At 33.3% G+C, this 23,274-nt stretch overlaps 1 protein-coding gene across 1 annotated transcript in view; it reads right to left on the reverse strand.

Moving 5' to 3' along the window:
• LOC128983124 (bromodomain adjacent to zinc finger domain protein 1A) overlaps positions 1-23,274 on the reverse strand; it is a 218,572-nt gene that overhangs the window by 56,795 nt on the left and 138,503 nt on the right. The window contains exon 19 of the mRNA XM_054402292.1: positions 11,003-11,128. Coding sequence (XP_054258267.1) covers positions 11,003-11,128 — 126 coding nt within the window. The remainder of the gene's footprint in view (positions 1-11,002; positions 11,129-23,274) is intronic.

Raw genomic sequence — 23,274 nt, forward strand, 5'->3', positions numbered from 1 at the left:
ATTGCCCAACCATAGAGGTTATTAACGTCGCAATATACAGTACTGTGACATTGCCAACCATAGAAGTTATTAACGTCGTAATATACAGTACTGTGACATTGCCCTACCATAGAGGTTATTGACATCGTAATATACAGTACTGTGACATTGCCCAACTAATATCATCAACTTCTAGTTTCATTTTAAGATTTGGAAAAGTTTTAGTATCCCAAAAAATGAGGGATTATGGGCTCAACTGGAGATTACTCTATATATAAGATATATTAACCTTTAAAAATTACCAATTTAATTTTAAACAGTATGATTTAAATTGGCATTCTGTTAATTACGTTTTTTTTTAAAGCCCTTATGACAGTGTGTAACCATACAGGTTATTGTTATTTTATGTATTATATTATTTTTATGTTGGTTTTCTTAATAATTGACACTATTCATGTATATATTGTAGATTATGAATAAAGGATGATTTGATTTGATTTGATTGACGTCTTAATATACAGTACTGTGACATTGCCCAGCCATACAGGTTATTGACGTCGTAATATACAGTACTGTGACATTGCCCTAACCATAGAGGTTATTGATGTCGTAATATACAGTACTGTGACATTGCCCAGCCATACAGGTTATTGACGTCGTAATATACAGCACTGTGACATTGAGTAAAAAAATCGGTCTTTTACATGGATACAGACAGCTTCGTGTTAGTAAAAAAAATCCGGAAAAAATCGGATCCATCAAAACCGGATCCAGCCCAAGATCCGGAATTTTTTGGATCTGATCCGGTAGTCCGATATCCGGATCCGACCATCACTAGTTTTAATGTATAAGATTTTGAACTGCTTAAACTTTGCTCGAATTAGGAATAGAAATATTGATATAACTATATACAGTTTTAATGTACTACTGGATTCCCTTACGTAGGACGGGCCGACGGCTCGTTCGTCTTTATATTTATTTGACGCTATTCAAATTCAAATTCAAATAATCTTTATTTGTTAGTAGTATACAATACATACATAAATAGTGTCAAATATACAGGTATTGAAAAATGAAAAACAAAGGTTTCTTAGAATTAACAATATAGGCTATGCAAAATTTGACATTACCTCCTACAACTCATCGAAAGAATATATAGCTTTGCTGATGAGGTACTGCTTCAATTTAATTTTGAATTTTTTTGTTGACACCTCATCTGTTATGCTTTTTGGAATTTTGTTATAAAATTTTGAACCAGCATATTTAGGTTTCTTTTTGAAAAGTTCCAGAGTGTGATAGCTCATTGCGATACAGCCCCGATTTCTGGTGTTATATTCATGATTGTTACCGATTAGCTCCAATTCCTGAAATCTATTTTTTATGGATAAAACAGTTTCAAAAACATACATTCCATAAACAGTCATTATGTTTTCTAATTTAAAATAATCTTTAACTGAAGTTCTGGGTTGTAAATTACGAATAATTCTAATGGCTTTTTTTTGCATTATCAAGATAGAGTTTAAGTTTTCTTTAGTAGTTGCACCATAAAGAGATAGCCCAAATGATATCACTGAATGGATGTAAGAGAAATAAACAACTTTTAGAGATTCTTTTTCACAAAAATTTTTCAACCTAACCAATGCATAAAGGCCAGAAGAAATTTTAGTGAGTAATTGTTCAACATGACGGTTCCATTTAAGTGTACTTTCTATTTCTAATCCTAAAAATTTTATGCTGTCTTTAACCTCAATTTTTTTATCAAATATGGTAACATTAGGTTGAGTTATATTTTGAGCTGATTGAGTTTTAAAACAAATAATATTAGTTTTTTCAGGATTTAAAAGCAAATTGTTGGCATTAAAAAATTTTTTAAGAGAGTTAGGTCGGAATTAATTTTAATTTCTAATTCAGCAACGGTTGATGCAGTGATTTTCAAATTGGTGTCATCAGCATAAAGACAAAGTTTACTGAAATCAGAAAGCTGAGGGAAGTCTCTTAAATAGCAAATAAATAAAAGGGGACCTAAAATGGATCCCTGTGGCACCCCATATTTAACTGCTGTAATATCGGAACGATAAGGGATTTTATAATTTTTGTTGTTATGGTAAATAATTTCGACAAACTGTTTTCTATCATGAAGGTAAGATTTTAGCCAGTTTAAAGTATTGTTTTTAATTCCTAATTTACTCAATTTCAAAATTAATAAATCATGTGATATTGAATCAAAGGCTTTACTAATGTCCATGAATAGACCCGCAACTTTACCTTTATTGTCTAGACTATCTATAACAGATTCAATGAAGTCTGTGGCAGCTGTAATAACAGACCGACCATAGCGGAAGCCATGTTGACAGTCCTCAAATAGATGATTTTTTTCCAAAAAATTTACCAGTTGATTATAAACTACTTTTTCATAAATTTTTGAGATAGCTGGTAACAATGCTATAGGGCGATAGTTTGATACAATTTTCTTGTCTCCTTTTTTGAAGAGTGGTTTTAATTTTGTAATCTTAAGTTTGTTGGGGAAAATACCTGAAGTTAAGGAAGAATTTATAAGATGAGTAATAGGTTTTAGTAAGACTGATTTAGCTTTTTTTAGAAGTACCACAGGGACATCATCATACCCCATACTGAAAGAATTTTTTAGGCTGCAGATAATAGCATCTATGTCCTTCTCATCAACAAAGCTAAAACCAAATTTCCTGTCACATGGAAGTATCTCACTCCCAGTATTACTACTGCTATGATCATCTCTGGCTTTCTCTAGATTCGACAAGACACTGTCATCCACAATATTTGCAAAATAATCAATGAACTGATTACAAATCAATAAAGGATCAGAACAAACATCATCATTTATTTTTAAATTTATATTTTCAGTTTTTAAAGAGCCAGTTCCTACTTCAGAATTAATTATCATCCAAGATGTTTTATTAACATTACTAGAATTACTAATTTTCTTTTTGTAATATTCTTTTTTTGAAGATTTTAATTTTTCTTTGTAATGTTTGTTCATTTTTTTAACTTTGTCCAACAAAACTTTGGATTTAATATCTCTCGCTGTTTTACTTAAATCAATAATTTCCTGTCTTTCTGTCTTAAGTTCCTTAGAAATCCATTTCTTTTTAGTGTGCTGTCTTGAAAGAGTTTTAGGGAAGCATTCATTAAAATGACCAATGAAAGTTTTATGAAATGTGTCATACTTATTTTCAACCGGTGATAAGAAAAGATCTAACCAAGTTTCATTTTGTAAAATATTAATAAATTGTTCAATATTAGAGTCGCTGAATTTTCTTTTGAATTCATAATAAAATTGAGAAGAATTATTTAACATTTGATTTTTATGTTTATTTATAATTTCTAGAATTTGTCCATCGTGGTCTGAAAGTTGTGTGTTAATACCGACTAATTTATAAAATTGGCTGTCTAAATTTGTAAAAACATGATCTATTGCTGTTTCAGTTGATTCAGTAATCCTGGTTGGAAAATCAACCAGAAACTTAAATCCATTTGCTACTACAATGTTTAATAACATATTACTATTACTATTATTAAATTGTAATAAGTCAATATTTATATCCCCCATGAAAACCACGTGTTTATATTTAAAATTCAAAACTTCAAGCATTATATTTAGTCTGCGAATAAATTCTGCTTCATTATGTTTAATAGGATTCCTGTAACAACCAATAATGAGTAATTTACCGCCTTTAATTACCTTATCTACCTCTATCATACAACATTCAAAAATATTTTCAGATATAAGGTCTTGGATTTCAGACAAAACAATTTCTTTGCAATGAATATATGGTTTTGATAAAATTACAACCCCGCCACCTCTAGACTTTTTGCGACCAAAACTGGCAACGAGGTTATAGCCATTAATATTTAGTCTTGGGAATGTTGAAGTTAACATTTTGTGCTCAGTCAAGACAACTATACTAGGATCAAGTTCGGTTAAAGTTACATCTAACGGTTCTAATGATGACACTATACCTCTAATATTTTGGTGGTAAATACTTAAAGCTAATTTGTTTTCATTACATTTTGGTTGGGTTGAGCTAAAGCTAAAAAAGTTTTAGCTTAAACTTACAGTTAACTTATTCATTGTATATAAAACTTGTACTGGGAATTAATAAAGAGAATTTGAATTGAATTGAATTGAATGGGGAGAGAGGCCTTGTTTGTCCCTTTGGAGAGGAGTGTCCTCTTTTGGGGGGGAGAGGTTGTGCCGTGACTACTTTCCACTGACGAATGTCATGACTCATTTTCTGTTTTTCTATAGTTTTGCCATGTTTCTGTTCCGACGTCCCCAGTGAAACTGTTTGCCACGCACTTCTTCTTACTACGACCGTGGAGAAGTCAGAGGTTGCGTGACGTTGGCAACCAAGACATAGAAATATTTTCTTATCCATTTTGATCTGTTACCTTGTGTTATATAATATAAAGACTGTTGGATAATTGGAATTTGTATTTCCTTTACTACGCTATGGAGTAAATATACAAGCCGATTGTGCCTGATGGGTAAGTTGTGTGATTATTCTTAGAACTTAGGTTAGTTGGCTTAGTATGGTCTAGAAAAGTTGCTAGAATATTTCCCCCAGCTTTTAAGACCCTTTCAAGCAAATCCGGTCTGTAACTTTTGAAATTATTAATGATAATACATGTGTTGTCAAGCTAGCCTAGAAAGTTTTTTGAAGAATATTAAAAGCTGTTTTTGAAGTGTTTTCCTGTGTTTTAATGTAATTGTTTTGTTGTTTAGTTTTACTTTTGGCCACTTTGGACCAGGTAAATTAAAGCTTTTGTCTTAATTGGTGGTATTTGCCACTTTCATATACTCATATGTCCTGCTAGCAATTTTTTTTAACTCAAATATTAATGTTTTTGATTTTGTACTGAGTTAATGTCTGTTTAAAGGTCTTGGTTAACTTATTTAATACCGGTATTGTTTGAATGTTTAAGATCTATTATAGATACAACTTCTTGAAATTTTAAAATCTTTTATTGAACATGTTAATGGTAGGCACATTGTCATACCGACGATCATGAGTCATAAGGACGATCACGCCGTGACTGTGGAGTTATACCGACAATCACGCCGTGACTGTGGAGTTATACCGACATTCACGCCATTACCGCGAAGTCATACCGACGAGCATGCCGTGACCGTGGAGTCATACCGACAAAAAAATATTTTCCCTTTACCCACTGTCAAACCATTGGAAATTGTGTATGCCCACTGTTACAAAAACCACACCAACTAAGAAAAATGGTAATAAACTTACAAAACTAATGGTGAAAAGGTAGAAAATAAAATTTAAAGTTGTAGAATAAATCTCTAAACCTACTTTATATTGCAATTGCAACCTTAATATCGAATAGATGCAAGTACAGTATTATGTAATATTACTTATCAATAGGGATTAATGTCATTAATTTTTAGATAAATAAATATATGCTCACTTACTTATTTTTTGCAGAAGTAGAAGTTCATTAATGAACTCTATTGTTGTTGTTTTAAAATTATTTTCTATGCATTCTATTGATATGGTACTGCACAAATATTAATAATTAATTCATTTATAATCGTACTTCAGCTTGTAACAAGGTTGTTTTACAAGTTACATGCTCTAGGCCCAAGGAGTTATTTCAACTTACACATCCTCTGATATTTTTGGTTTAAACTCAACTCGAACATCATAGTTTTTTTGCCAATTACTCGACTCGACCTGAAAAACCTGTGCTCGCACATCTCTAAAAACGTCCTTTATAAAGTTTTAAGTATAAAGTACAATTCATACATAAGAACAGGTGTTTTGTCATAGTGATATATTTTAAAATAAAATTAATAGTGACTATCTGTGTCCATATACAAGACTAACTGTATCCATGTACAAGACTATCTGTGTCCATGTACAAGACTATCTGTATCCATGTACAAAACTATCTGTGTCCATGTACAAGATTAGGGGTAGCGGATTTTTACCCCCGGATATTTACCCCCATGAAAAAAACGCCTATGTCATTTTGACGTCACAAGGGGAGGGGCCTATACACGGTCGAGAAACAGCCCGCGACTGGAAATCTACCCCCGGACATCTACCCCCGTTGTCAGCTACGCTACGTATCGGCCAAGATGCATTGTTGTAATTGATTTTTTTAATTGGTTTATGTAGATCAACGGCTCTTCGGTTAATCATTACCCTCTAATATCTAGTATTAAGCATGTGATATTGGTCATTGGCTTGTTTAGCATTATCTATATTCCTAATTCAATAAGCTGTAACAGTCCTTTTTCACCTGACCTACTTCATCGATTTTTACGATTGAGGTGCCATTTTAAAGCTTAAGACCCATTGTAGCACATTCTCATATTCAGAGAATGTATAACGCTTAATAAGTCCTAACTTAATTGGAAAATTCTACCTTAAAACAAAACTTCTCAACTTATGGCCATAAATAAGTGTTCAAAATTAATTCATAAGGTTTAAATGGTTGGTTTAATTTATATCCAACAGAAAACAGTGTATAAATTTGCAGTCAGTGGCGATTAAGTATATTATCCGTTATTTCCCAACCAGCTTTGACAAATATCATAAAATATGTTTTTGTTTTATTTATTTTCAATTAATTCTTTGTGTAAACAACTAGACTTTTAGGCCAATGGCCAATGCAAAACTCCAAGGGATTAGGCTACTTCGTATTATTAGAGGAGAATTGATAATGAAATCATTAATTAATTTATTGATCAACCAGTGGCAGGCTTTTTATCAATATTTAATTGCATTGTATTTTTACCTCTAGTAATAAGAAATAAGCCTCCTTCAATGATATGTATTAAATTTCACGATCTGCGCTCGTGCATGCGCCGCTAGCTGTTACTGTATGTGAAAGTTGGTCAACCATTTAAATCACTGTCTGGAAATAAATCAAATGATTAAGGGTCAAACTTTTGAAGCCCTTTATCAAAATATCATTTTAATTACCATTTTGCGTTGCGCTGGATCTTAAGATTAAAAATTACACCTCAATCATAAAAATCGGTGAAGAAGTTCGGGTGAAAAAGGGCTGTTACAGCTTATTTCATTAGGAAGATAGATAATGTTAAACAAGACGATGACATATCACTAGGGGTGTGTGAGTATTCGAACATCGAGCTTTTTCGAGCCGAATAGGACGCTATTCGGCTCGGCTCGTGATTTTCAAAAAGTTCAAAATGTTCGAGCCGAATACTTATTGAACTAGCAAATAAAAATTAAATTAATAAATAAGGAACTAACTTTCATTTAAATTTACTCTCCTCCGTTTCATAATTGTGTCTTGATAAGCACGAACCTCAGCTCAGTCAAGACGCAATGATTATCGATCGTAATTTTGAGGAAACTACCACCTATCGGTTGTCTTTCTAACACAACTATTCGTATCGTAATTACAACGCAGTGCGAGTGCGTGATTGGCTAAGTCGCTATGACGAGACACGGTTGCCGTGGCAACCTACAGTGCGCACTGAGCACTGCGCCTTGTGTGGGAGGGGAGATTATACCAACAAACAATTTCAGGAATTCTATTTTGGGACGGATGAAAGATAAGGAAGAAACAAAAAGTGGTCACGTGTGCAAATGTAGTGGGCGAGAAAGGCTGTAAACGAGTATCGTCGTGTCGTTGTTCCTTGTTTGTTTACTTTTTCAGATTCCTTATCAAACGCCCCTATCTGCTATCTCTCTTTCTCTCTCTCTCTCTAACAATGTACTGATTAAACAGATTGTGGTTGACGACTTTTCTACTTATAAGTTTCCCTGCGGTTATTTTAGTTCAATCAATCCCATAACCTTTCTAATGTTTATCAAAATAATTAATTAATATGTTTTGTATTTTATTTCCTTTAAACCAACCCCTATTTACCATCTGTATTTTATAGAATAATGTTTGTTTATAAAGTTTGACTGGCCACACAATTTTGTACCTATTTTATTTTGTATAAAGTAACAGTTACTTTGAGGATTATATTAATTTTTGATAGTACATGGGTCATTGAATACCATAATGTGATGTAGTTTCCTATTTGTATCTTGCAAATAATAATAATTGATAGTTAATTCTGGAAATGAAAAATAGTGATCTCATTCATAAACCTGTTGTCAAAACAGCAACGAGGGTGTAAGGGTTTATTGTTTCAGACGCAAGGGTGTTTCAAGGACAAAGTGTTGGGCCACCCGGATTGGGGGGGGGGGAGGGGGGCGGTGAGACTGTGTGAAGGGGAGGCAACTGGTTTTGGCTATTTATTGATTAGTTCCGCCGACCCTTCTAGATAACAAAATTGAGTGACAGTGTTAAATCATCGTATTCTGCATTTCATTTCTTGTTTACTTTGTGTGTTATTCTATTAATTCTAGTGCTTTGGTCTATTTCCTCTATATGCCAATTATATATTTTTTAATATATAAGTAAAACTTGTCTCTCCACCTTTTTGGATCCAAACCAACCATGTTCTTTTTTGATTAATAGGATTCGTAAAACAAAAATATTTTGTGCATGGAAAACAACAGGAATAATCATGTGTTTTTTAATTTATTTTGTATTTATTTATACAAAATAGAATTAAATATTCATAGTAGTTACAATATACATATGTAATCGACTTGCTAGTTGTTTTGTCGTCATTCAAGGTCGCGTTGCTGTTCTGTTATGAAAGACAATCTGATTGTCTCAGTCTGCACTGCATATCTCTTCAGGCCTTCAATCGATATCCTTTTATTTCTTGCATCTTCATTTAGTTCAGTTCAGTTCTTATCGTGATTATCTACTATTTGATGTCTTGACAATTCTCAATGTTTTTAAACATATTAAAATAACATTGTGTTTATTGTAATCAACCTTCAACTTAAGTCTACAATGGAAACTCCATGTACAATTTCGAAACTTAAATTTATTAATTATAATACAAAACTGATAGTAAAAGAAAAGAAAAGGGTTCACAATAAATTGTACAAACAGTGGGAAATGAATTTACTTTAAAATCTTTAGGCTAGGCCTATTACAATGGTTTTAATTGTTTAGGTTCAAGTGTTATAATTTACTGCAAGGATCTTTATCTCAGGTGGGGTGATCGAGCGGCATTTGAATTTAATCTTGTGATATAAGCCTAATTAAATTTTGTTTTAAAATATAAAGTATGTTAGAATTATAGATTGTTTGAATTAATAATAGTTCTGAATAAGTTAAGCTTCTATTAGTTCTTGACTTTGAATTTGAGTACAAATGTCCAAAGGTTAGGCCTAAAAAAAATTGTAATGGCTTCCAAAGGGAAAAATGTCTATTGGAGTGATCTCACCAAAATTGATGTCTTCTTTGAAGTAAAGTTCTTGATGTTATAAATGATTAATGTTCGTAACAAGGATGGGTCTTCTTTCAACAAATTCCACTAATTTTGTCTTAATAATGTACTTTTTTTATAAAATTTTGATATTAAATATGTAGTATCCAATTTACATCTTCATACTATCTTGGCTCTATTGGAAGTGATGACGGTCTGATGCATTGTTGCACTCACATATGTCAATGCTGACTTAATCACATAAAATTGTAGGCCACTGTTTACACATATATATTATAACAAATTTCATTTGCTATAGAGCTATATTATAATTTTGAAAAGTTATTTAAATAAAATTATATTGAATTTGAGGCAATTTTGTTACAAAAGTTAGAGGCTATTATATATTTACATGAAATTATGTTATTTGAAAATTTCTATATTATATTGTATTAAATTGATTACCTATTGGTCTGCATGGACAATTACTATATATGGTTTGAAAAGGGATTGACATTTAGATAAAAATATAAAATGAAAAACATATGGTGGAAATTAACTTATTCTATTAAAAAAAATATTAGTGAAAATATTGAATTGTTACATTATTTAAAAATTGACTGAACATTATTATTATTATGCACTTTTTTAAGAAAAAAAGTTTAATAATTAAGATAAGGTTACGCTAGGAAAAGCTCGGCTCGAAAAAGCTCGAGCTCGAACATTTTTTAAAAAGCTCGGCTCGGCTCGGCTTGAGGTTGAAAATCACTATTCGCACACCCCTACATATCACATGCTTAATACTAGATATTAGAGGGTAACGATTAACCGAAGAGCCGTTGATTTACATAAAGGAATTAATAAAATCAATTACAACAATGAATATTGGCCAATACGTGGCAGAGCTGATACGTGAGGTAGATTTCCGGGGGTAGATGTCCGGGGGTAGATTTCCAGTCGCGAGCTGTTTCTCAACCGTGTATAGGCCCCGCCCCTCGTGACGTCAAAATGACGTAGGCGTTTTTTTCATGGGGGTAAATATCCGAGGGTAGAAATCCGGCGACCCCAAGATTATCTGTGTCCAAAGTCCATATACAAAACTACCAAAGACTCTACATGGACACAGATAGTCTTGTATATGGACACAGTTAGTCTTTGACATTGCCTAGCCATATGAATTATTTTTAAAAACCAGCCCTTGAAAAAAGAAAAAAAAGTATCCGTATTTGGATCCGAAGATCCAGATCCGATGTTTTCAAGATCTGGATCCGGATCTGGTACCGACATTTTCTTGGATCCGCCCATCACTAATATAAATATATATTTATCGTCCTAAAAATAAACAGTATGTGTGTTTCAAGTGTTACTGGACGTATTTTTTTTTTATTTTCTGTAAATAAAACTCTTAAAATTCACAAAAAATAAATATAAACATAAAAAAAGAAATATATCCCATTAATCCTGGGATTAAAAGATGTCAATAATGGGATTTCTAGGCATAAAAAATCGACCGGGATCCTGGAATTGAGACCCCTAACCGCAGACCCCTATTAAATCTTAAACACCGCCAGTGCTTCTGACAATCACCAAACACACAACGTAACTACAACAAAGCCTATCATTAAAACGTTGCTAGTGCTAGAAACGGCATTTACTATATAAGAATATTGATAAAACAAAACTTGACTCTAACTGAGACAGCTGTATTACCTAGAGTTGAGATATGTAGGAACAGCTGAGATATACTGGTACTGGCCATCAGAGAGGTTTCCCACCGCTCTCTCACCAGCTGTGCTGCCTTGCTTCCCTTCTCGTTGCTCTCTTTCTTTTCGAAACCTGTAAAAGCGCAGTGTATAAAACACTGAAATATCAGATGAGATGAAAAGTTTTAACTACGAGTATTACCATTGTCTATTAGATATTACCAAAAGATCACATGTAATTCTAGTACATTTTAAAACATGTCAATATAATAAATAATGATGATGCAGTAGAACCTCGCTAATCCGACCTCTGAACCTCTAATAGACCTCTGATGGTCCCACTCCTCGCTTGGTCCGACCGTGCCGCCAACACAATAGGCTTCCTCTAACATAACCTCATTGTCCAAGAAAAATACCCAGAAAACTTTATAAAGTCTAATGTGTTGACATTTGTTGTATATTTAACCATGTCTGCCCATTGTTAATCTTAAGTAGGCTCCCACATTATTGTTTTTGGAAAATCACAGTTCATTTGACAAAAATAAAATGGAATCAAAACAAAGAAATGTCGAACAAAGCTTCAAGGTCAAGCTATCCGTTTACACTGACAATCGTCTGCTCCTTAGTCCTACACATGACACATCTGTCTGCTGTGCGCTTGCTATGTCACAACATTTTGTTATTGGGTATTTGGTAATCATGAAAACTTAAGTAGCCTGTGATTGGGTGTTTAGGCAACTTGTTGAATAATAGGATGAAGAAAAACTTAAGAAAGAATAGAAGAACAAAGAGAAAAAATAAGCGGTGTTTTTATGTTATTGTTAAGTATATTTATCAGTGTATTTTACGACTGTTATGCTATAAGTAGGCTACTATTATTTTTTATGCGTTATCTAATTTTTTTATCAACATTCTTCTGTCCTCAAACAGCGTAGCAGTAGCACATGACTAGCAGTAACTTACTAGACTTCTGTTCTTTATTTTGCTGTGCAATGTTTGGCAATTTGTTTGTTTGAGTAAAAGTTTAAAAATCCTTTAATTTTAAACGTTACAGTTTTTATTACTGAACTAAGGGTAAAATGACATAACATAATTATTATCATGATTGCGCAATAGCCAACTAATTGTATTTTTATGATGTAATATGCAAATTATTACATTAACGTCCATTTAGTTTATGAGTTGGAAATAACTGTTTTATGCCATGTTGGATTAAACCGTGGTCTGTTCAAAATACAGTTTTACTACGTTTTTATGACAATAGACACGTTTCCTCTGATAATCCGACCTTTTTGCTGTTCCGACCATGCTCCCGGTCCCGTAGGTGACGGATTAGCGAGGTTCTACTGTATGTTTTTATTTATTTATATTTATTGTTTTTATTTTTATTTATTGTTGGCCCTAAAAACACAATACACAAACTATTTATTTTTATTATTATCATATTTAATGGTCGGGACAAAATGATTTGATAAAATAATAATTTAAAGATATAACAGTAGTTGTTTGTAAATATATTTGAAATATAAAAATTAAAATATATGTATTACATTGTTAATGATAGATAGTAAGATTGATTAGATTTTACAAAATAAAAGAGATGAAAAACAATTGATGGTTTATTAACATGGTTGAGAACAAAACTGATAAAATGTAAACAAGTAAGTAAATAGATCATAACAATTAATAAGACATATGACTTTATCCTCAAATGGCAGGCAGTAGAGAGTATACATAGAGTACTTCTAACATACTCCCCCCCAAATTGCAACAGGGAACTGGGCAATTTTATTCTGTGACAGGAAGAGGGCTTGAGTGTTCCAGTAGCTGTCTTCAGTGTTACCAAACGAATGAGGTTGTCAGGTCCGGGATTTTTGGCTGACTCTTTTAGTGGGAGTTGTAACAACATATCTTCCTCTTTCAGTCATAGAGTGCGTCGGTTGAAAGTGTTCTTCCCTTGTTTGATTTTCAGGAGATAAAACTTGAACTGGATCTTTGGCAAAATTCTCCTGTTCCCAAAACTTCTGAAGTAAATCATCTACTTTATTCTCCAGTAGGCAATGATACATTGATGATTTATTGTCATTGATGAATAATCCACATGGCCCAGATAAAACCCAACCAAAGATGGTTGATTGAGCAATAGGAGTTAGAGGCGGACCCTTGATAAGTCCAGGAAGAATGATCCTTCCATAAACATCAGCTCCAAGTATCAAATCTACAGACCCAGGGGTCATGAAATCTTGATCAGCTAGTTGAAGCTTCTTGATATGATGCCAGTTAGATTTACTTGGTGTCATAGTAGGTAACTTAGCAGTGAGTTTTGGCAGAATATGAGCTGTTAACGGACAGATGAATTTGTCATTAGATGGACTCCCAATTATAAGGGACACTGCTCCACGAGTAGTTGATGTTTGATTTCCTCCGATACCGATAAGAGAGAGTGAGGATGAGGAGCGTTCAATATGAAGAGTCTGCACTAGATGTTAGCTGATAAAGGAAATTTCGGAGCCTTGGTCGATTAGAGCTCTACACACAATGTTGTTACCTATCGAGCCGATTACTCTAACTTGAGCAGTAGCTAAAAGAACTGTGTGTCGATTTACAGTGGGGAGAGAGTGATTTGAGGACACTTGAGGCGTGTTTGATGGTTTGCTTTCAGAATTTGGCGGATTTGGGGGTCGATTAGTGGATTTGATTTGACTAGATATATCAAACGATTTACTGACAGCGTCATGAATCAATGAATGGTGGCGATTACAACATTTCACACATGATTTTTGAGATCGGCATTCTTTGAGCAAATGAGGGCCAAGACAGTTGAAACATAACCTGTTACTTGATAAGAAGTCTTTCCTTTGATCTGGTGTTTTAGCATGGAACTCTTTGCAATATGCTATGTAATGAGCATTACTACACAGTTTACATACATATTTTCGTTTCGATTCAGCTACCAAAGCTGTGTTGATGTTTGGATAATGCTGAGGAATACCTTGATGTTTTGGTAGATTTACCATTCCACTCGAGTGAGACACTTCCCTAGCTTCAATATTTTCTAAAGCCCGTACACGTCCCTCGATGAAGGTCTGTAGGTCTTGCAGCGATGATGGTTCTGTCGAGATGCCTTGGTGAAGCTCCCATGCCTCGTGTGTATCAGGATCTAGACGATGAACAGTCAGATATACTAAGATGTGATTCCATTGATCGATCGGCGAGCCAAGAGATTTGAGTGAGCCCAAACTCTCATTTACAGTTGAGATCAGATGATTAAGACCTTTGGCAGATTTTTGTTTTAAAGGTTGGATATTGAAAATGTCATCTAGATGTTTGTTAATCAAGACCCGTTTGTTTTCAAACCTAGCTACTAGTTTTTCCCAAGCTGGAATAAAGTTTTCCCCAGTGATTTGAAAACTAGATATCAACTGAGCAGCCTCGCCTACCAAGCTATTTTTGAGGTAATGTAATCTTGTTACATCAGTTAAGTCAGGATTAGAAATTACTAAAGAAGCGAACAGATCGCTAAACGGTTTCAAGGATTGATAATCTCCTGCAAACTGTGGCAAAGATATTTGAGGCAATTTTGGTCTGAGAAAAGAGTTGGATTTACTACTTTCTGTAATACTTGCATTTTGGAGAGATGACGTTGAGACTAAGTCAAGGAGGTCCAGCATTTCCGATTTGTTGATGAGGTAAGCTTCTTTTCCGCGGCTGTAGTGGTCTTCCTTAAGATAGTCGAGATTTTCCAGCAATTCGGTCTTTGATTCACAGATCCTCTCGTGATCTTTGTCAAATTTTTTCCAATCTGCTTCTAAACTTCAAGTCTTGTTTGTAGTTGAGTCTTATTTATAGTAGATGTATCTTTGTTTTTGAAAAAGGTTGAAGCATTTTCCAGGTGTTGTAGTCTTGATTTTTGGAGTTTGATTTTTGATTCCAGTGATGCCATGATGATTATGAATTTTCAAATTTAGGTAGACATAAAAGAAATTTTGATAAATAAAATCTCAGTGATATAGATACAAATGTTTTGATATGCTGTTGATCCGGCTCGAAGGACCACTAATGTTAATGATAGATAGTAAGATTGATTAGATTTTACAAAATAAAAGAGTTGAAAAACAATTGATGGTTTATTAACATGGTTGAGAACAAAACTGATAAAATGTAAACAAGTAAGTAAATAGATCATAACAATTAATAAGACATATGATTTTATCCTCAAATGGCAGGCAGTAGAGAGTATACATAGAGTACTTCTAACATACATTTTGTTTAACTATAAACTTAAATAACACATACTGTGTTAATATTATTGCTTCCAGCCTTCATGATGATAATAATACTGCCTTTTGCTATAGTTTTTCCTCAAGAAATTGACATTGATTTCTTCCTAAAAAGCCAGTCTTTGTTCTGTTATAAGTTATCAGTAGGGGTTTGCAGGGTGGGCCAGACATTTTTGCTTGAAAAAATATTACAGGGTGTCCACTAGGCCAACCATAAAAAAAATTATGAATAAACAAAAAATGCCAGGTAGTTCAGGTCGTACTTTTATACTAAACTTTCCAACGTGTTTTGCGTCAACTCCCGCAATGCTGTTTTAGCACTAACACAGGTCGCTATTTTAGTTATCGGAAAAAGCATTCTTAGTTAAAGAAACAAAATTTATGATACTGTAATATTGCCTGACACAAGTATATTCATTTGTTTATTTATATTACTGATTAGGAAATCCGAAAATTAAAAACTAATCCTTACACCTGCAATTTATCAATAACTTCTGAAAAAAAAGTGATATGTCGATACAAAAATTTATCGAATCTCCATACAGACACCTGAAAAAAAATTCGTAATACTGATGAATTTTTATTTTACCAAATTTTCTGTAAGGACTACTACACCAACCCCTGTCTTTATGTACTTTCATATAGTATGTATTTTTGGAGTTATGGGTTTTTTTTCAAGTGGCCTACAGAAATAATTAATGCAGAAATTACAAAAATTTCACATAGCCAATTTAAGTTTTAAATAGAGGTGGGCCGATACCGATACTCGATACCAAAATACTCTCGATACCGTCGATACTCGATACTTGCCTGTTTTGGGTTCGATACCGATACTGACACTGAACCACTGAATGCTACGAATCGGTGCGGATTAAGTCAAGTCAGTTCAGTCAGAGCGCCGAGCGGGTAAATTGCCGTTGCCGTTACGAATCCTAGCTGTTTGCCTACTTAGTTAAATATACTCTTAACTCGAGTCGAGTAGTGTAGAGGTTAAGCCGATTTCGTTGATATTTGACAAGTAAATAATAAAAATACCCCCGCCGCAGCAAACCTGCCGTCTAAGCGAATTTCCATTTGGCCGAATTGATTTTCAATTGATCTATTTAAATAACATTAGGTTTAACAAGTACCTAGGTTTGCTGCTACAAGGAAACTAATAAAGTAGTGTGTTTTTAGTAAAATATTGATAGCTTACTATAAAATAAATAAATTTGCCAAGTTTGATCAAAATATATCCATAAACAAGCAAACTACAAGATTTTACAATATTCTCCATAAGAATAACATGGGAATTTTAAATTTACCATTTTTTTAGTTTCTCCGTAACCAATAACCGTACAAAAACACTTTGATATACTGAATTGTTTGTTTTTTTTTAAGCTCTTTAAGAAGGTTTAGAGAAAAATTGGGAAATTTTGTATTTTGAGGGTAAGAAGTGAGAAAAACCAATTTTTACCCCATAAAACCCCCCATAAAACCCTGTTCCCATGGTCCGATCCTGCTGGATCGCGAACTCATTCAAGTTTATCCCGCCTTACACCTTCAAACCAAATTTCATCAAAATCGGATAAAAATTACTCAAGTTATCGTGTTCACGGACACATATATATATATATATATATATATGAATATATATATATATATATATACATATATAAAAATTTGAACGAATGGTGTTTTTGGCCTCTTAGTCCACTGTCAAATGTGCACCCGTATGCTCCTTGATGAGGCAGGTGTGGGAGTAGTCTTAATCTCTTCGTTTGACATTTGAGAAATACAATTTCGATGGTGGTACTCTTGAAAATGGTGCGTTTGAACACTGTGGGTAAAAACAAAATGGCCGCCATTAAAAATGTTTAAAGTCAAATTCCATGAAAACCAGCTATTAAAACACAATTTTTTAACACATTATTTAAAGTCCTTTTTATTACAAATCGAATGACACTTTATTTGCAAAAATCGGATAATAAATAAAAACGTTATGTAACTTTTATTATTAACAGTAATTATCAAAATGGCAGTCATTTTGAAATCACAAAGCTAAATTCCATAGAAACTAGTGACAAAAACATAATAAAAGTTACATAACTTTTATATTTATTATCCGATTTTCGCGAATAAAGTGTCGTTAGATTTGTAATAAAAAGGACTTTACATATTGTGTTTCAAAAATTTGTTTTAATTGCTGGTTTTCATGGAATTTGACTGTAAAGAATTTTAATGGCCACCATTTTGAAATTCGATGAGCCTGATCAAAGATTTTTTCGGAGAATGTTTATAGTTGTAGACTTAATGTTTATACCAAGTTTCATAAAAATATCTCTAAGGGCTTTTGAGTTATGAGTTATTTTCAAAAAATACAAAATGGCGGAATTCGGCTTAACTAAGCCGAAATCGAAACAATGTTATACTACATTTTCGACTTATTTTTGCACATAGAATCTGAATCTGCATAGCCCATCACACTTTACTGAAACACCCTTTATTACTTTTTGAAATATTTAACTGTCCTGGGACATTACATCCACACTGATTAATTTTATTTATGAAAAATATAAAATTATGTTTTATGACAGAATGGTTGATCCTACATAAAAACTGTAATATTTTTTTGGTGCAGATTTAAAATAGCTACATTTTGGTATCAACAATTTTTTCATAACTCTAACGGTTACTGATATATTGTTTTTTACCCACAGCGTTCAAACGCACCATTTTCAAGAGTGCCACCATCGAAATTGTATTTCTCCAAGGTCAAACGAAGAGATTAAGACTACTCCCACACCTGCCTCATTAAGGAGCACATGGGAGCCTGTATATGTACATTTGACAGGGGACTATCTGGGGACATTAAAATGAAAAAGTAAATCGGTCCCGGGCTTAAGTCTTACCATGAGACCTACGGTAATAGCTACTTTCCTATAGGGAAATTCGCTAAAAGGAAAATGTTTGAGTTTTATTTAATCCCTTAACCCCTTTCAATATTAACATACTAGGCCTAATAATAATCGGCAACCTAGACATTGCTTGCGTCATCCATTTTACGAACAGCGACAGCTGACACTGGGTGATAGTGATAGGTAGTGGTGTACAGCGAGTGCGATGCATTGAAATTTCAATTCGATTCTAAAAAGGGATGTGTCGATTATTGTCATCGGTACCACCATCCTTTGGTTACCACTTGGACATTGGTATCGGTTCGGTACCAAGACTCGATTGTCAAAAGTCGATTCCGATGATACCGACACCCGACAGGGATAAATATTTTATTTTAACATTTATTAACTTTTTAGCTAAAGTATTAGTTTGTAATCACGGTTAACAATTTTCATAGCCAACTTAGAAACTATCTAGTTCAAAACAGCGACGGTGCCAGTGACATTGTTTAGCTTCAGCTCATTGCACAACACAATCTACATTTCAAGATGTCAGACACAACTCATGAGACAACCGGCGTGCGAATGTCCTGCCAACACGAAATTAATTATACTAAACAATGTCTGTATCAATAAGTCAGACATTTAGATGAATTATTTTTATTTTTAGTACAAAATAAATAACCTAAACACGTCAAAATGTTCAGTTTCCTCCCTGCACGCATCATTAGAAAAATTATATTCAACCATTAAACTTTAACATCATCATCATCGTATGGTTAGGCTTGCTTTATATTGCGCCAAAAAGTAGGTCCATATTTATCTGTACTATCTACCTGATTAAAGAGTTTAGTGAAGTTTTTAAGTGCTACTATGACATAATGTATTTATTGAAAAATATCATAAGCTTTAGTCGATGTAGATTTTGTTATGTTATAACGAATGTGAATGCTGACAATAAAAGTATGTAACAACAGTTCTCATTGGTCAGGAGGCGACAATGCACTACCATGTCAGCCAATCGACTTTTGTGTTTCAATGGAGCAAATAACGATTGCTTAGACATCGTTTTATGTGCTTACTGCTTATTGTGGGTGGGAAGGGTATTGATAATTTATCGTGGTTCGAGATCCGATATGTAGTACGTGTTCGTTTATGCATAATGAGTATCAAAGTATAAAAAACTAGGTTAGTTACAGACAGGTTCAAAACATCGATTGTTCTGATCCATTTTTGACACCCCTACACGGAAGTTGTAGTGACGTCGTGCATAAGGGGGGAGTGTTGCTGAAGGTCTAAGTCCCGGAAGGTCTAATTAGACCTTCGACACACAATTTGCAGTTTGTACTTGTTGCTGAGGGTCTAATCTGGTAGTATGTCGAAGGTCTAAGTCCCAGAAGGTCTAAGAGTACAGTCAATGCAAAAAACTCATCCACTGATACTGTTTTAGACCTTGCGGGATTAGACCTTGGGCACACAATGTATATTTTGTAAATAAATTATAATAAAATGAGAGTTGCTGAAGGTCTAATTCCCTGAAGGTCTAAGATTCGAGTCCCTGAAGGTCTAAGATTCGAGTCCCTGAAGGTATAAGATTCGAGTGCCGGAAGGTCTAAGATTCGAGTCCCTGAAGGTCTAATTCCCTGAAGGTCTAATTCCCTGAAGGTCTAAGATGCGGGCGGGCATTGCGTCGCCAGAGATGAAGGCTACACAAGCAGGCAATAACGCAACAACTTTTAGAGTTGTAATATTCTTTCTTAGTGATAGTTTTAATAACTCTCACGTCTCTTTTTGCTAGCTCGTTATTACAAGTATGATGGAGATATAAAAAAAAAATCCTTATTTATATTATATCATTGATTATTGGATACTTTAATTTTTGTTATTGGCATAGTTGCTGGGCCATAACAGTTGCTATAGCTCAGAATAAATTATTACATCAGTTTAAATTGGTAATTAAAAACCATTGTGCAATCGGCATAAGTAAGTTAAATAAGTTCGGCAGAAATAAGTTAAAGTTGGTGTTAAAAGAACATCGTTAGTTTCCTTGGTGTTCAGGATTCTGTTTTGTTTATTTCAGCTTATCTTAGCCAATAAATAGTTTCATCCATTGACTTTGTACCACAGATGTTAATGACTAATTTCATATATATGTATGACCATTGATTAATCTAATCTTTATATTTGTGCTTTAACTTATTTGTGAAGATTAATAATGTCACATGTTTTTAATAATATTAAAATGATGGGTAAATAAATAGTGATTGAAATGTTGTACAGAAATTGACTATTCTTATTTTGACTTTGATAATTGACAATTACCACATATAGTCAATGTTTCATCTTACTAATATTATAAATCTAAAAGTTTGTGAATTTTTGCGTGCGTGCGTATAAGGCCGGTTCCGAGGCGATCGATGTGATTTTCCACCGTGGGTCCGAGATCCCCGCTTGTTTCGAGGTTCTGGTGAGGGACCTCGGATCCAAATACAACCGAAAACGTGGTCGTTGCCAGAGAATAATTTTAATATCAATATTAAGTGATTTTGAGCGAGACCTTGGAACCCTAATGGAAAGTTTAAAACTTCTTCGCGGAATTTCCGATAGGAACGTAGCGATAGTTTTTACTTGTACACAGTGTGGCATCTATTTATCTATAATATTAAAACGAAACAGTGTTTTTTTATTTCACGATTCTGAATCAATCACTTGACGGATTTTCATGATTTTTGTGTTGAAAGAAAGATAATTTTGAGAACTAGGGAATGTCGAAGCCATAATTTTAGTTTAGGGTTCCAGTTTTTTAGAAATTAAGTTTTAATTTTTAAAAAGTCTAGCAGCCGACGCTAAGATTCTAAACTAGCTTTTGGCATAAAATAATTTGCTTAATATAACAGCTGTAAACATTCAGCTTTTGTGTCACAAATTCAGCATTTGGATAAAAATGTAAAGACATACTTAGCGTTGACTTATTTATACTATGTGTAATGCTAATCATTGATACGTTCAATTCTTCTGTAAGAGGATGACAGGATTAATTAAATATACATAGTAAAATACTAGGATGTTCAAAATATTTTTTAAAGCAATCTTTGTAATATTGATTTGTTTTAGAGCAATATAATTTGTTTTAACTAACAGCTGGTTAAATATAAACTATAGAACTATGAGGTTATTTTATTTACTCTTATTTTTTCATTGATTATAGGAAATAAGTCAGATTAGTAGAGATAATTAGACCACAGTTTAAAATAGTTTGGACCAAAATTAATTAAACCACAGTACAAATTGAGGCTCTGTACACGAGCCTAATAAAAAAGGATAAATGCAAATTATTTTACTGCTCCACTTTTCAAGGAAAGAATAGAAAAATAACAATGTTTACATGTTTTATGAAATCGTGTTGAGTTGTGGTTACGTTTGGGGGTGCCTATATCAGCGCCCCCAAACGTGAAAATATCACTTTTATTTAAACTATGAATATATTGTAGTTTAAATTAACTAATATGGGAAATTACGATGTACATTTATTCAATGAGGGTGGGTAATTATCAAGGATAGAACTGATAACGGTATGGATAATAAACATTGACAATTACGTCATTAGCTTTACTAGCGTGTTTACTTTTTATATTCCTGCTACATGTGACCAGTTCTTTTTTTTTCAAATGAATGTTATTTGAACCAAACAGCTGTTTCAAAACAAATTGTTATTGTTTTTACTTTTCTTTGTTTAGACTTATTTATTTAGTAATTAATGCAGTGAAATTGATACAAAGGATAGGTGTGATGATTAGTTTGATGTTAGGACACCAAAGTTAAATTATGTGTACTGTGAATTTTATTGGATATTATCGTTTTATTTTAGGTCGTTTCTCCTCAGACCTACTGGAAATTGTGTATAGTAAGTTAGTTGTATTGTGGCATTGTGGTGATAATAATTATGGAAGAGGCAGGTATGCTATAGAAGGTAGTATCGTTGACTAGGTCTATACACTTCTCAATTGACTATTACCTTTGACTATTGGATACAGAAGTTGTATAAGATAAAGAAGTGTTGTATTAATAGTCAAAGCTATTACTCTCTCTACTGTATGCTACTTATATTCAGTGTGCGTCTGTGCGAATCGGCTGCAAATCTCACTTCAACGTTTTTCACATCGTAAAAATTGCAGAATTGCTGTTTTATTGTAAAATTATTGGATTTAAAATGCATAAAAACATATTTGGTCGCACAAAATTTGTTTAAAGATGATTTTTTACATTAAAACTGCAAGAAACTTTGTCTTTTTTAAACTAGCTGATCTGAATTGTACACGGTTTTAACTGACTACTGAATTCCCGTACGTAGGACGGGCTAACACCTCGTACTTATTAATAACACAAACCGGATTTTTGTGACAATTACTCCTCCGAAACTACTGAACCGATTGACATGTTTTTGGTGTCATTGGAAAGAGGGTAACTTGAAGTTGTGCAGGAAACTTTCATTTTAGGGAAATAATGAGAGGTTGAGGCCCTGGAGCCCTTTAAAGTTTCGTATTTCTCCATAAGATTAACATGGGAAACAAATATTGTTATGAAACTCCAGCTGTTGTTAGAAATTAAAAGTGAAGAGAAGAACATATGTTAATTGTAAACAGTCAATAAGTTTGCTAATATTAGTTTGCCACAAACATTTACTTACTCGGTTGAAATGAAATAGTTACTATTTGAATTTGGGTTGGCGTAATTATTACAATGGGAAAAAACGAGAGAGCCTGGATAAATTGATATACTAAAAAGAAAACTGAATTAACACTGTGCTGCATTTCTTAGTAATCATTGAAAGAGACGATTTGCAAACTATGGAAACATAGGAAAGTCATAGAACACCACCAAGGGGAAGAAATAGAAATAATGTGTGTTATAAACACTAAAAAACAAAATCAGCTTTCGAAAAATGATAACATATTTACAAGAAATGTTGATTAGGCTATATCGATCTGTTATCTACATCTTGAGTATTCCATAATCTTTGAGTCGAATCTTTTATAGTCATAAAAAATATGACTGTTTTTCGTTTTAAAATAACGCCTGTAATACTTAGCAATTGCTCGATTTCGAGCAACAGGGACACTAGT

The sequence above is a fragment of the Macrosteles quadrilineatus genome, unplaced genomic scaffold (assembly GCF_028750875.1).
Source record: "Macrosteles quadrilineatus isolate MER2022 unplaced genomic scaffold, UCM_ALF_1.0 Scaffold_1__1_contigs__length_201487025, whole genome shotgun sequence".
NCBI lineage: Eukaryota > Metazoa > Arthropoda > Insecta > Hemiptera > Cicadellidae > Macrosteles > Macrosteles quadrilineatus.